Source organism: Lagenorhynchus albirostris, chromosome 2 (assembly GCF_949774975.1).
Source record: "Lagenorhynchus albirostris chromosome 2, mLagAlb1.1, whole genome shotgun sequence".
Lineage (NCBI taxonomy): Eukaryota > Metazoa > Chordata > Mammalia > Artiodactyla > Delphinidae > Lagenorhynchus > Lagenorhynchus albirostris.
Window position 1 is genome coordinate 15,736,295 of NC_083096.1, and position 16,543 is coordinate 15,752,837.

Genomic DNA, 16,543 nt, shown 5'->3' on the forward strand with positions numbered 1-16,543 from the left:
TTTTAAACATTTATTATATTTATTTATTTTTGGCTGCGTTGGGTCTTCGTTGCTATGCGTGGGCTTTCTCTAGTTGCGGCGAGCAGGACACTACTCTTCTTTGTGGTGCGTGGGCTTCTCATTGTGGTGGCTTTTCTTGTTGCGGAGCACGGGCTCTAGGTGCGCGGGCTTCAGTAGTTGTGGCACGCAGGCTCAGTAGTTGTGGCTCGTGGGCTCTAGAGTGCAGGCTCAGTAGTCGTCGCACATGGGCTTAGCTGTTCCGCGGCATGTGGGATCTTCCCGGACCAGGGCTCGAACCCGTGTCCCCTGCATTAGCAGGTGGATTCTTATCCACCTTCAAGCCCTAAATCCTTGTTTTTAATGTTTTCTTTCAAAGCCCCTTCTTGTGCACGATAAACCTTTTGCATTTGGTATTGTATATTCACACCCTGATCAATTGTTGGTTCTGGCGCCTTCTGTCTCTTGTGGCTTTGGTCATGTGGCGTCACGTTCTGTCTCAAGCCCATTTCCCCTCGCTTGGGAACAATCCTGATATCAGCGAGGGGTAGTTTAAGTTATAACTCTGTGCTGACGCAGTACTTGTGTCCCAGGATTCGGACCCTTGCTTTACTTTGGACATATCCTATTTCATTATAAAACTTCTGATATATTAGTTCTTTTATTATTTTTTATTTTATTATTATTATTATTATTTTTTGCGGTACGCGGGCCTCTCACTGCTGTGGCCGCTCCCGTTGCGGAGCACAGGCTCCGGACGCGCAGGCTCAGCGGCCATGGCTCACGGGCACAGCCGCTCCGCGGCATGTGGGATCTTCCCGGACCAGGGCACGAACCCGCGTTCCCTGCATCGGCAGGCGGACTCCCAACCACTGCACCACCAGGGAAGCCCCTATCTTAGTTCTTTTAGATTTAGGTCATTGCCTGGACTTGCCCAGATGTTAAAATGCACCTGGTGACTGGATCTGTCTCTAACGCTGCAGGCTGACCTTCTCCAAGCGTCAGCTGCTCCTGGCCCCCGTTCCTGTCACCGCCTACCTGCTCCGGCGGTTCTTTACTCTGCGGTTCAATAACCTCCGATTACCTGTTGTCTGAGGCTCCACCCCTTGGATACCGTGATCTGCCTGCCAGGGTGCAGTTCCCCTCAACAGCTTCAGAAGGGTCTGTCCTGTTAGTGCTTCTTCCACCTCGTCTGAGAGTTCAAGTCCAGACGTGCTTCTTCCCGATCTGCTTTATCCTGGTACATAAAGGTATCTGGTGGCTGCTGCCAGAACTAATGTTTCCTGTGCGTTTCCTCTGTGCCAGGTTATATGCCAGTACGGACGTCCCCCCTGGAGCTCCCAGCGAGTGTGAGGGACAGCTGTGTGTCAGGAGGCTCTCGGGGAGCTCAGGGCCCAGTCACTGCCCCAGCAGCCAAGGACTCTCCAGGGTCCTCAGAGCAGAGCCACGTGGCTGAACTGTAGTGAGCAAGGGGGTGACAAGGGGGGAGACGGTGGGAGGCTTCAGGTGGTCCGGGAACCTTATGAAATCCTGTGCAAAATGTGCATATGCATACTTTTTTAGCAAGAAGTTCCATGATTCCTCTCTGATTCTCAACCATTAACAGAGACATTAACACCAAACATTATAGATGGATACCAAACTAGTATTCATAAGCTAAAATACCTACCTTAAAATTTCTATGGAATATTTAAAATATGCTATACACATAGACCACCTTTGCTCTTTACAGTAACACAAATAATAGAATTTAATAATGTAAGTTAAAAAAAAAAAACTCATCCAAATATCTACACTTATCCTATGTTCTACCTAAAAAGCGACCCCCTTCATTTCTGTCTCCTCACCCTGCTTTACTTTTCTTCATAGTAACCAAACTAATATTTCCAAATTATAGACCATGCATATGTATTTGTTGAAAGGTATGGAAACTATGCAACAAAAGACTGGTGACGATTAGCTCCACTGTGATGGCATCTGGTGGGAAGTTTCTTCTTTATGCCTCTCCTTAATATTGGACTTTATTTTTACCATGAGCATGGAACAAACACAAATTATAATGAGATGAATTAGAAAACAGCAAACAAGAGGGTTAATAAATGTAAGTGGTTTTTGCAGCTGGGGGGTCTTTCTTTGTCAACGGCATGGTGGAACTTTTCCCACCATGGAAACTGAGGTGTTTGTTAGATGAAGCTTTAGGTTCTGTTGGCCTGATCTGCCTGAGTCTCCGACAGAACTTCTTTCCTCTGACGCTGCCATTTCTGTTTTCCCAACTAGTTCTCCGAAAAGGCCAACTTACACCATATTTGTCAATGTTTGAGAAGGATTTTAACCAATCTTTGGCAGGTTACTTAAACTCCCTTTGCCTCAATTTCCTTACCTTCAAGAATTGGGATTAGATTAGTATTTACCTCAAAGGTTTTTTGAAGATTTTATTTAAAGATCACTGGTGTAAAACATTTGGTACAGTGCCTGCCCACACTAAGCAACTGATAACTGTTATCTAATAAATTTACTATTATTACCATCTCCACTTTACAGATAAGAAGCCCAGGGCACAGAGAAGTGAAATAATTTACCCAGGATCACACAGTACAGGGGACACAATGGTATAAGACAACCAGAAGAATGCCTAGTGTGGAGTGTCAGGAAACAGCCACGAAATAAACACATGATGCTATAAACTCATCACATCTCAACACTATCAATATGCTATAATAAGGATATAAATGAGGGTCATTTCTAAATAACAAGTAGGAATTTTTTTGGTAGTTAATAGGAAAATTAAATTCTTCCTTAACGTTTGATTCTGCTGGCTTTAAAAGTGTCATAGCATGTAAGAATAAAGCACTCATTTTCATTTCAAAAACTCATTAAAAACCCACAGGCCTCCTGTGAGTCTGAAACCCACTGACTTTCTCAGGTCAGCCCACTGCCACAGATTTTTCTCTTGGCCACCACTCGGTACTTCCCACTTCAAAGCTGACTTGCTTCTCCACCGGTGTGTTCCATGCTTCATCTAAAGCCCCGAGGGTCTGTGATTCTGGTGATATCACTCCTTGTGTGGGTTAATAAACACACACGTCTATATCCCTAAGCAGCTCATTTAAATGCTGCTTCTTTTTGTAGCTCTTCATTATTCTAAACAAATGGTACCTGAAAGTGGTGGAGGTTGTTTTATGCAATTCGGGTAGATATTAGAACGTTCTGAGTGTATGTGAATGAGGACCTTTCTCACATCGGGAGGAAAGTTAATCTTTTCAGAGAGCAAATTATTCAGGAAGGTTTCAAAAACTCTCTATGGGAGAACCGCTGTTACATTTTAGCTTCCCTGGTACCGCCATCATGCTTCCCATATTTGTTTAATTCCTTCTGATTTTGTTTTAAGGAATTGTCAGTCACCAAGTCCGTGCATACGTGCTAACACACGAGCAGTGTGTTCTACCCACTAGAAAAACTTCCTTGCCGTGTTTCCTAATTCCGCCGTCTTTGAGAGCCTGCCTTTTCTCCCTGCGAAGTTCTCCCAGGGCATTTAAATCTAAATGTTCTTTCGCTTCTTCAAACTTTACTAAAAGCTCGTTATCTTTCCAAGTGCCTTTTCTTTACATTTCTTACCTATCTGTGCATATCTCTGTCATTAAACTTGTCCTACTGTATGTCCTCAAGTTGCTTTCGGATTAGAGTGGATCGTCAGTTAAGTATACGCTGGAAACAATTTTAGGCCAAGCACCGTGTCTAATTCACAGAAGCTAGTTGTGCCTCTCATCTATGAGCAAAACAGTAAATGTTTATTGAACTAAAACAAATCAAACTTCAGTAACAACTGTTGCCTCCACGTTCCACTTGGCAATCAATCATGCATTTTTTAGGATAACACTTTCTTGAACTGTTATTTAAATGCACTCAAAAATACTCATTTAACAATTAACAAAACTTGACTCTGAATCATGTATTTCACTAGACGCTAAAGGAAACACAAAGAAGGATAAGAGCTCCTACCATTGAGGGGCTCATGGCCTAATGCAGGAGACACACATGAATAAGAAATTACTATACGATGTAATAAATCCACACAGTTATAGCAGCAGGCCACCACTTGGTGGAAATGGAGAAAAATTCATTTCGCCTGAGTTCAGATTTTGATACTGTCTCTCCAGGCAGAATCTAAGATATTTGAGGCATCTTGGAGTATTCTTTTATTCTTCACACCATAGTACCTAGGAAAAATAGGCACTTAGTAAACTGATATTGACTTAATTTACTTGATTTCTAGCTATAACTATACATTTCTGGAATCTGATTATCATTGACATTCAGCATAGAGTTTCAACAATAAGTTTATTCTAATTTCCTTAAAAAATGATAAAGCTAGTATTGACTCTTAGGAGAGATAAAAAATTACTCAAAATAAGTATGATTCTTTTGGATATCTCCATTAAATGCAAGAAGATATGTGTCTATATTTAAAAAATTGGGATGTTGGTCCTGATAACATCTTGCATCTTACATAAAAGAACCATCAGATCAGACTACAGACGCAGATATAATCCCACATTCTCTCTCTGATCAGACACTATGAAATGTTTCCCAGGATGGTATTTGGTATTGTTGCCATTTTATAACTATTAATAAAATTATGGTATTCCTCATATTCTTAACTTTTTAGAGTGAAGTCCATGCATTATTCATTTTCATATCCACTTCATTCAGTGCAGTATATAATATTTGAATATATTTGTCGAATTGACTTTTTACTTATTGTCCTATTCGATAATTTCTGACTCTAAACCCAGCTTTAAATTCAGTAGCATTTTGGAACAAAAGTGCTGAGTTTCTTTCCTTTACCAGCTTCAGGGAATAATGGGGTTAAAAGGGCAGGACAGAGAATATATTTTATTATCTTAAAAAATTATTTTGAATACATGTTGGTTTCTGAAGTCTTAGAATTTATTATCTAAATTACCAGGAACATCCAAGCTTATTGACTGTCAGCTATATATGGAGTATTATTCTAAACATTTTCACATACTGTCTTGTTTAATCTTCACAAAAACCCAGGTCTGAGGAACCTGAGGTCCAGAGAAACTGATACTTGTCATAGATCACATAAACAGAATATAAAGTTCTCATATTTGAACCAAGGAACACTTGCCTCGAAAGAATCATTTTTTCCCCTATACCACAGTATCTCATTCAACTCAGTTATTATACTCCATTTAATAAACATCTACTGAAAATGTAATGCGCGCCATGCCATAAAACAGGATCGAGAAATAAAAAAGATATGGCTTTCATCTGCTAGGGGTTAAAGTCATGGGGGAAAATGATTTCAACTTCATATTCAAAGAGAATTCCAAGCAGGCATGTAAGGCATTCTAGGCCCTTAGCTGAGAGAACACATCTGAAGAGGCACAAATGCCCTGAGGTGCACACATGACGTGCTGTATCTGGGGCTCTGTAAGCAATTCAGTATGGTGGGAGCTGGACCCTATAAAGGAGTGGGAGGAGAGGACATCCCCTTGCAGCATCAAGTGTTAAGAAATTCAACAAATCTGTCCATTCATAATTATTTTAAATTCTCTAGGAAAGAAAGAATGAAGCTGCCTGTTTGACTGAATTAACCAGTCTGTCAACTACACTGATGATTAAATTCAGTGGAAAAATGCCTGACCATATTTTTTTGTAGATATAATTCTGGATTTTATTGCAGCTGTAGTCAGAAATGTACTGCTCTAATGAAGAGATGGAATCAAATGTAGATACATTTCCAAGGCAGATCTTGAAGTTGAGAGGTTTTGCTCATTCAAGAGAGTCTACAATTCACTCGCGTGATTGAGTTGGCAGATACAGGCTTAAGACTGAGCTCAGCTTTGACTTGTGTAAAGTGTCCGTGACTTTGCTTGTTGAGAGGGGACTTAAAGTGATGTCATAATTCTATATGCTGTAATGGGCATCTGCTGAGTAAGAATACTGAAAAGCAAAGGAAAATAGGGTTGTCACTCTTATCTCCATAATGAGGACGTAATAAAAACTGGTTATTTTAATAATGGGCCAGAATGTCTTAAACTTCTGAAAGATGTAAGGAGTTATTTCTACTTTAGAATATGTCAGACAGCATCACCATTTAATATATACTTACTTGAATTTAGGTTAAATTATTGCTTATTGATGGAATTCAACTGGGATGCTATGACCCAGTTAAAATGCCACCTCCTTTATGCAGCCTCTTCTGATTGCCATTGCCAGAATAATTTCTCACTCCTTGGAGAAAACAATGTTTTCTGCCTTCAACTAAGGCTATATATGTACATGAACTAATCCTCTAACCAGACTGTATATTCCTTGAAGGCAGTGGGGTCCATATCTGTTTTATTTTTTAAAGTAAATTTCCCTTGTCGCTTACAAGCCTTGCCAATTCAGGTACTTATTGAATAGTTGTTGAATGAAATTTAACACGGCATGCCAGAGTTTTTAGAGTAACTTGTCTTTATGATAATCAGTATTTTTATTGAGGTTCCAATTGCTATAATAAAGAAATGTTTACTTATGGAAATAGAAAACCACAAAACTTATTTGGTTCATATCTTGGGCTTCGGGATACAAATATCTGCAAAATCAAGCTTTTACATGTAAACCAGCTTTTAAAGTATATGCAGGTACCTTGATGGTAAAGTGTTTCCCTTTCTACATAATTTTGCATTTCACTAAGTGTAACTTAGTGAAAGGAATGCCTTCAGTTACTCCACACTTCCATGATAGCTTTTGGCAGATGAATGAACATTTACGTACTTAAAATTTCTGCAGACTTGTCAGCAAATGTTTGCTAGACTGTGAAATATATACAGTATTAGCTAGGTAAGGTAACAGGAAGCTTGTGATGACTACAGGAACACTAATGTTCAATAATTAGGAGGAAGAGTACTTCAGGATTCTCCTCATTCAATTCAATTGAAACACTTGCAAAGTTGGAGTGCCTTAGCTTATCCTCAGGATTAGTTTTGCCATCAAGATCTTAGAACCAAACATCCTTTATAATTTTGGTAAACCAGGTCTATTACTCTCTGTATCTGGGAGGTCTATTGCCTTTAAATGTCCATGAAGAAACAGTATACAGAAATTAAATGTCAAATATAAACTCTTTCCTCTTTTTTCATTTACATAATGAATTTCTTCGGAAAACCATGGAAGCCTCTACATTTTTTAGTTTTCAGAAAACAAATGCCAAATGATCAAATAAAAATCATATTAGCTGTGATCAGTCAAAATGTCACTTTATTTCTGCTAAGCAACGTATAAGTGATCTAAATAATGTTTAAAAATTACTATTTCAGAAGAGTTCATGGTTTTTCGCTACTAGATTTGAGAAAACGGTCAAGTTAATTTTTATACGCCTTAGAAGTAAGACTTGGAAAATAAAAAGGACACTGCTGTACATATTATCTACCATTTGAGCTGGGAAAGTTATTTAACTCCTCTCTCTGTTTCCTCATATGTAAAATGAGGATAATAAGAATCTCTACCTCATAGGGTAATTTTGGAAATTAAATGAGTTAAAATAAAATACAGTTTTCCCTCAGTATCCGCAAGTTCTACATCTGCGGATTCAACCAATCTAGGATCAAAAATATTTGGAAAAAAAAAAATTCTAGAAAGTCCCCAAAAGCAAAGCTTGAATTTTCTGTGTGCCGCAACTATTTACATAGCATTTACATTGTATTGGGTATTATAAGTAATCTACAGATGATTTAAAGTATAAGGGGTGATATGTGTAGGTTATATACAAATACTATACCAGTTTATATATGGGAATTGAGCATTTGTGGATTTTGGTATTCATGGGGGAGGGGATCTTAGAACCAATCCCCTGTGGATATTGAGGTACTACTATACATCATTAACACAGTAAATTTTATGGTACTATTATATGAACTATTTTTTTTTTTTTTTTTTGCTGTACGCGGGCCTCTCACCGTTGTGGCCTCTCCCGTTGCGGAGCACAGGCTCCGGACGCGCAGGCTCAGCGGCCATGGTTCACGGGCACAGCCGCTCCGCGGCATGTGGGATGCTCCCGGACCGGGGCACGAACCCGTGTCCCCTGCATCGGCAGGCGGACTCTCAACCACTGTGCCACCAGGGAAGCCCTATATGAACTATTATATGAACTGGTATATAGTGTTCAAGGCAAAGAGTAATTGGAGATGATGCTGGAATAGTAAGAACTGTAAGACCAAGAAAGGCCTTACAAACCATGTTTAGGACTTGATCCTAAGGGCAATGGGAAGCCATTAAGAATGTTTAAGAACACTCAAATACATATGGGATTTCCAAATGCCATTCTGGTTGGGCTGTGGGGAATGAATGAAGGGGACACGAGTGAGAGACTGAAAGGAGTAAAGGATAGTGCCTAGGGTTTCCTGACCAGGATATCAAATCCTGGTTCCACACGTATCACCTGGCCCAGTGCATTTTATTCACTTGGCACAAAAAGTCCTTAAAGTTGTGTGGAAATTGAGCACGAATATCATTTTTTTCTTAATATTTACTTATTTATTATTTATTTTGGCTGCGCCAGGTCATAGTTGTGGCATGAGGGATCTTTTAGTTGTGGCATGCAGCCTTCTTAGTTGCAGTATGAACTCTTAGCTGTGGCATGCATGTGGGATCTAGTTCTCTGACCAGGGATCGAACCTGGACCCCCTGCATTGGGAGCACGGAGTCTTACCCACTGGACCACCAGGGAAGTCCCTGAACATCATTTTTCAAAAGAAACATAAGCAATATCATACTAAAAGACTAGAAAACCATGACATGCTATTGTATCAGTAGAGAAATGTAAACCTGACCACTTTACTCTAATCACTTATTTTGCCACTTAAATATAGGCATGTTATGTAGAAGTCCTGGATTCCTGTAATTCTAAAAAAAGGTCATAACTAGAGTATTCTGAGAATATGGTGGCAGTGACACTGTGGTTTTTGAATCCACATAATAACATGTAGGATAACCCAAAACGTTTGGACAACAATAACTAGCCAGAGAGATGACAGCATTCAGAAAACAACAGAAATAAAAGGCAAAAAAAAAAAAAAAAATCACTTCAGAAATGAAACTGAACTAGGACACAAGAGTAAATAAATATGATGTGAAGAAGTAAAAGATAAGAACATAATGAAGAATGGAAAATGCAAAGGATAAAAACGTTAAAAATAAAAAAAGATTTGAGAGAAAGTGATAGCTACTGAAGATAGGCAAGGAGATCCAATATATGTATAATAGAAAATTTTGAAACAAAACCAAAGCAATGAAACAAAATAAATATGAAAAATTATAATTGGAGAAAATCTTGAAATTTATTTTAAAAGTAATAAAACTACCACTGAAAGAGCCTACTTCATCCTTAGGAAAAACACATAGAATGACCAACATCAACATAGAGTCTAGTAACCCTTGGGTTTTAAAGAAAAGAAAAACATATACTGAGCATCTGGGCAACACCAAGTCACTTATATGTGAGAGAAAAATCAGACTGTATCACACACTGAAAACAACATTTTACATAAATAATGGACTAATATATTTGAAACAGTTAAGGAAAAAAATATGAGCCATGGGTTGTATAACTGCCCAAAGTGACCTTTAAATATACAGGGTCTGGACAAACCATTAATAATATGCAGGGACTCAGGGAATATTGTTCCCATGAGACCTGCCGGAGGAATCAAACAGAGAATCAACCTCAGACAACAGAAAGAGCAGAGACGCACTGACTTCAGATAAGATAGGGATCATTAAAAACATATTTATTCATAGAATTAAAACTAAATGAACTGAATTAAAACTACAACTAGAACTGAAACTAAGGAGACAGTATAGTATTGAATAGCTATATGATTCAGACTGTAATACTACAGTGTAGTATTGAATGGTTATATGCTTCAGACTATATGTATGCTACACACATACGTACAGTACAACTACCTAAAAAGGGAAAGAAATGAAAGCTATATAGGAAAAATAGAATAAATTTGCTGAACGTCCTGTAGGTATTAGCAGAGAAATAATCAACTTCAAAACAAATGTGTGGGAGAGGAATGAGAAGGGCAAAGAGGTTCCTAGCTTATTTCAATCCTGCTCAGAGCAGAGAACCAACTGCAAATAGCCCCCCACCCTCAAAAGGGGAAGGGGACTAAGGCTGTATTAAAGTAAAGATAATTAGTACAAAAAATGAGCCTTCCTAAAAATCAAACGGTACACTAGAGTGAGAGTGAGAGAAAAGGAAATGGAAAAATAGGGAGAGAAAGATATGTCTGCTTATCTTAAAAATAGAAAATAAAATAGCCAATGGAAGGGTGAACCATAAACAAAAGAAAACAAAGCAATAGCTACCTATATGACGGGGGGAGGGGAAAAAGTGGTGAGGACTGAATAGAAGTTAGACTTCCTTGACAGTAACTTCTTGAGGAGATTTGATTGTGGAACCTGTAACTATTTTTATATTATTATAAAACAATAAAATTTTAAAAAGCAGTCTCTGAAAACTAAAATGAAACTAATGAACCTAACTATGGATTAGTGTATCTATACTTAGAAACGATTTCAAGTGACTTTAAAACACGGGAATTTGTGCATTCCTAGTGAAATATAGACAAAGTACAAAAAGACTAGAAAAAGGGAAAAACTTAAACTATTTTCAGTAATTATTTTATCAGTGGTCATGGTGGTATGGTGATTCTGAAAATACTGTGTATGTATGGTGGGATCAATAAAATGAACAATTATTATGCTGTCACCAGAGGTAATATTTTTTATGTTGAAAAAAGATAGATTAAAGCCAATGATGGAAAATACAAAAACAATGAAGTCTTGAATTTGAACTGGAACTATCAGTATGAGCTAATTTGTTAAAAAAAAAGTCTAAGTATTTCACTAAAAAGGCCTCGAAATAATGACACCCCTAAAACGCGGATTGTGAGTTCTAAAATTATTTCCCAGTAAACGAATCAGCACTTCTTAAAGAAATGGCTGATTCTTGGTCTAGGCCAAGAAAGGTCCAAGGTAGCCTTGGAAATATAAACATACCAGAAAGCAAGGAAGAAAGCAAAGTCTCGTAGCAAGGAAACAGACTCAGGAACCCATTTAAATAGTCTCCCATTGCCCAAAGATGGGACAATTTTAACATCAATTAGGATGATAACAAATGGACTGAAACACATGGGATCTGTTTAAATCAATGAGTTTAAAAAAAATAGAACAAAATTTCACCAGTCACCTCCAGAAAGTGTAAGGAATCAATTAATTTTGAAAACTGATGGCTAAAGGAAAAGGAGCAAGTATTTATCTTGCTTTACCTACATGATCTGTAGCTCAGAGTAATCAAGTATTTGAAGGGGCTAAGTTTGAAACAGAAGTAATCCAATTAATGAACCAAAGTGAGAGGACAGAATTAACATATCACCGTTCTGTGACCCTTAGTGAATGAATTGGGGTAACCATCTTTATGGCTAATAAATCACAGAAAGAGATGTGGAAGGGAGAGAAGTCTAGGCCACCACCTCTGGAACAGTTTTGCCAAAACAAAACAACAAAACTGAACCTGAATCAAATCAATTCTCTAGCTCGAAATACCCACGGCAGAAAACTCAAGGGACAGAGGAATAGGTTAAATGACACCGCGTGGATAAAATCAGCAACATTCCTCAGATGTGGGAAACTTTATAGGACAAACAATCTGACATATTTTTCTTCTTGTTTTTTTGTTTTTTGCCACACCACGTGGTGTGCGGTATCTTAGTTTCCTGACCAGGAATTGAACCTGCTAATCTAACTTCTTCAAACAAAAAATTTCAAGGAAAAAACAAAGGGGGAGGAGGGCCTATAAATCAATGGGAACTTGAGATATATATATGTCAACCAATTTTAACACATAGATCTCATTTGGATCCCAATTTAAATAACGTATAAGACAAAAGATTATGAAATAATTGGAGACATCTGAGTATCAGCTGTAATTAAACACACATATACATACATATATATTAAAGAATTATTGCTTTTTTAATAGATGTGATAATGGTATGGTGTTTTTTTTTTTCCTTAAGAGACTGTTACTTTTTAGAGAAACATACTGATATATTTCAATTGAAATAAGATATAGATGAAACAAGGTTGGCCACATGTAATTACCTAAGACAGTTTTGACAGCTGCAGTTTTGAGCTTATATTTTTCTCTGTATTTCTGCTTATGATGACATTTTCCATAATAAAATATTGTTAAAAACTGCTTTTACCATCCTGACATTGCAAGTGAAAAGGCATCTTTTCAACTCTTAAGACTGCCAGTATGAAGCCATTGTAGGTTTTTCATATTTTAGTGAGACTCTCCATAATTTTAAAGTGATCAAATCTGAAATTAAATGAAGTTATCCGTGAAGTCCATGTCATCTAGTATGTATACATCCTTGGACTATAACCTGATATAAAAAGATTACAGAAATCCCTATCTGAGGTTTATTGTCCTTAGAAAGGATAATGCATAGTTTTTATTCCATCTTTCTAATTAGTAATTTAAGCATATGCTCAGCATTTAATTCTAAATGTTTGCCTTTTCCCCAAGCTCGAAGACAGCTGTCCAAGATTTGAATGCCAGAAAACATTTAAATATCAACATCTGTTGAATTATGTTAATTTAGTGTAATATAATTGGGCATGAGTTGGAATTGATCAGAAGTATATGAAATAAACAAAAGATAAATTCCCAACAATATCTTAGTATACAAACAGGTCACTACGGGGTGATGAAAAAATATTTCTAAAGAGAAAGGGCAAGGAAAAATACTGATTATGAAGAAATGGATTCTTTTAAATACATAGCTCTAACTGCATGGGACATTATTTTGTGATATTTGAACTTATTTTTAAATTGGCTCAGAAGTGAAAGATAATTAAAATTAGCTAAAACAAGTGATAGTTAATAGCTTAATATTTGAATATATTTATAAATTATTAAGTGAAATATTAAAACATTCTAATTACTTATGTACTCATTAAATTTTTTAGATTGCAGATGATTCCTGTTATGTTATAAACAGTTACATACCTCAAAATTTAAGAGCTGATGTAACTTCTGTTCTATAGACATAAAATAGTATTTTAAACTGAAAGTGTTTTCCATGTGGCAGATGGTTTTATTAGGTTTATTCTGGGGCCTGGAAGGTACAAATTATCAAGCAGTGGCCTTGTTTATTGTATTGCTGATTTAAAATATTAATTTTTATATCAATTCTTTTACTAATAAGTTAGGGATGTTTGTTGTTTTGGGAAGTATTCTGGCGCATGTACACATTGCATGAACAGATCCCTGAATGCCCCTGTAATGAAATTCTAATGCAGGCAGCAGTAGCAATACAAGCTGTTGTGATGTGGCCCTGCAGGTGTGCTGTCACCATTTCCTAGGGGAACCATCTCTGGGAGTTAAAGGTTAGTTCCGTGCCCATGCCCATTTAATCACAGGACCAATTTGGGGAGTGCCAACTGTGAAACAGACACCAGTCTGTAAGGAAGTGGACTTCAGAAGACAAATTTATTTCAGCTACAGGTCATTGGAACAGTTTTCATATGCTAACTATTCTTTATTATTAGTGACCATGGCCAAATTCAACTGCTGTTCCAGAGGTGAGAGGCTGTGCATACTTTTAGTCATTTGAAAATATCTAGTTCATCTATCAGATTTCAAGAAAAAGGGGAAACAGTAATGAATGTTTCACCACGGAGTACTTGATTGCTTTTTTACTTACTACACACTGGACATATTATATATTTCAAATGGCAAATCCCCCTTTTTTCTTTTCTGTGTGGGTTATTCACATTAAACTGAAAAGCAATCTCTCAAAATTCTAACTGGCTGATAATTACTTTTATTTAGTTTAATCACAATTTAAAATAACTCTCTATAATCATTAGTTTAAAATTTTGGCAAGGAAGCTTAGAATTTCAGGATGCCAAAAGGACAGGAGGCAGAATTGACTTTCTGAGAACAGTGCCTTTTTAAAATACAATAATTTGGTTATTTAGAGTACAACAGATTAATTAAATTCCTTGGAAAGCACTTATGTTGCATATGTGGTATGTTTCCAATTATTCTACTCTAAATACATCTATACCTAGAAGCTATTCAAATTTTTAAAAAATTATAACACATGTGCAATTAAATGTATTCCAGTTAAATAAATATGGAATGCATACATTCTAATTAAAGGGAATGTGTGAATACTTCCTAATTGTTCATTCACACATACAGAAGAATGAATTAAAATAATCTAAAAGATACTTTTCTATCTGGAGGATTGAGTAAATGTTTTTAGAACAATAAAATTTAATGCTAATTTTAGATTTGGAAAAAGAAAAATAATAAAGGACTAGAAATTTTATCTCAAAAATTAGTATTTTAAAAGCAGTTTCAAGCCATCATTTTGGAATATAAAGTATGCAGAATATAAAATGCTGAGTGATATAACTTGCTTTAAAATATGGTGTTGAATCATTAGTTGTTGTTGTTTTTTTTGCGGTATGCGGGCCTCTCACTGTTGTGGCCTCTCCCGTTGCGGAGCACAGGCTCCGGACGCGCAGGTCCAGCGGCCATGGCTCACGGGCCCAGCCGCTCTGCGGCATATGGGATCTTCCTGGACCGGGGCATGAACCCGTGTCCCCTGCATCAGCAGGCGGACTCTCAACCACTGCTCCACCAGGGAAACCCCGAATCATTAGTTTTAATATGACAAAAGAGAATTTGTTTTAAATTAAATCTTTACTAATGTAGGATTAGTAAGTCTCATTTTAAATAATTAAAATAAAGCACCACTTACTTTTGCTGATGCACTTAATTTTGTTGATACATTTCTGTGAAAAGCAACACTAGCCAAATACAGTCCATGTCATTAACCAGTACTCTAATGAACAGTTATCCCAATTTATTAACAGCTGCTCAAAAATGTAGTAATTAATAGTTTCATTTATTTGGCAAACTCGCAAAATGACAGATAGTTTTGTATCTGTTGCAAATTAGGTCTCCTTCCCAAATAACGGATGACACTATGGGGAAGACTGAGCAAACTGAATCCTTGAACATCTTTGGATCTTTAGAAGATCAAATAAAGAACAGCTGTAATTCTATTTGTTACATCTGCAACAAAATACAGTGACTTGAATCGTCATGTGAAAACAAATATGCTCTGTATTAATGTAAATAGGAATGTTCTTTCTAACCTGACGGAAGAAGGTTGACATGAATGTGTGTGTGTGTGTGTGTGTGTGTCTGTGTGTGTGTGTGAATGTGATGGGATTTGTTTTGTTTCTCTGATTAAATCTATTGCCATTTTTTTCATTTTAGAAGATTCTTTTTACCACTCATCAGGCAAGAAAGTGACAGCAAAGGAAAAAAAAAGTTTATTTTTCCCTCCTTATTATTTATTAATTGAGCACACAAGAAATTAGAGCACACAGCGTCCAGGGATTTTCAAGTCATTTGACACTAGTAGATGAAAAATGTAGTGCTTGTAAGAACTAAGTAAAAGTGAATTAACATATGTTTCTGAAAGATATTTTAAAATAGTAAGTCAAATTTAATAATATCGGCAATAAAATGTTTTTACTCAATTGCAAATTACATATCAGACTGCCAGATAATTTAGCCTTGGTGCTTCACAAGAGTAAATGTAAATGGCAAAAATCATGTAAGTAAGGAAGCATGGCAAAGTAAAAAAAAAAAAAGAAGATGCCAGATCTGACATGACCTACTATCAATCTTTTTGTATGGATTCTTAGAATGATAAAGACTAATCATTAACATAAAAATGTGTTTACAAAAGCAGGATCTTTTCAAGAACAGTACATCACTCAGTGTCAGGCATTGCTTCATGCATGTTTTACTTACTTTCAATTGGGAAGGCTATATTGAACTTTCTGGTACTAATCAAAGGTTATGATATGAGAAACAATGTAAAATTATTTAATTGTAATTTTAAATGAGGTGAAGGGAGAGAAAAAGATTTTTCTAATTTTGAGAAGTATAAAATCTGAATATTGAAATAAAAACTAAAGGGTTTGAATAGCAAGTCTGGAATTTAAGAGAAAGATACAGGTTAAAGAATAACTCTAGATGTCACTAGTATTTCTATAAAACACTTAGGTGCATCATCTCAATGTTTAGCTGAGTGTGTGTGTGTGTGTGTGTGTGTGTGTGTATGTATGTTCCACTTTGGCTAATAATCTATTGCATGCAACGATCACTCAAAAACCGTGCCTGTTAATTATTAAATATTGACAGTGACAGGTAATACGTAGTGGCTTTTAAAAATAAAAAAATGTACATGCTTTCATGCATTTATATATTGAAAGACCTTTGTGTTTTCCTGAGTTTATTTATGCTTTCAAAGGTTTAAAGGTATGTAAAAATGAGAGAATGGCATGAACAAACTCTAGACATGCATTACATATTAGGGGAGAGATAGTACACAGTAAAACTAAGATGAAACTTCATAATAGGAAAATG

At 36.6% G+C, this 16,543-nt stretch overlaps 1 protein-coding gene across 5 annotated transcripts in view; it reads right to left on the reverse strand.

Annotated features, from left to right (window-relative positions):
* Positions 1-16,543, reverse strand: part of GPATCH2 (G-patch domain containing 2) — a 182,151-nt gene that overhangs the window by 35,833 nt on the left and 129,775 nt on the right. The window contains exon 9 of one of the 5 annotated variants that reach the window (XM_060127105.1): positions 3,751-4,214. The exons of the other annotated variants lie outside the window; for them this stretch is intronic. Within the exon in view, the coding sequence (XP_059983088.1) occupies positions 4,130-4,214 (85 nt within the window). The 3' untranslated portion in view covers positions 3,751-4,129. Of the gene's footprint in view, positions 1-3,750; positions 4,215-16,543 lie in introns of those variants that run through there. 5 annotated transcript variants of the gene reach the window in all.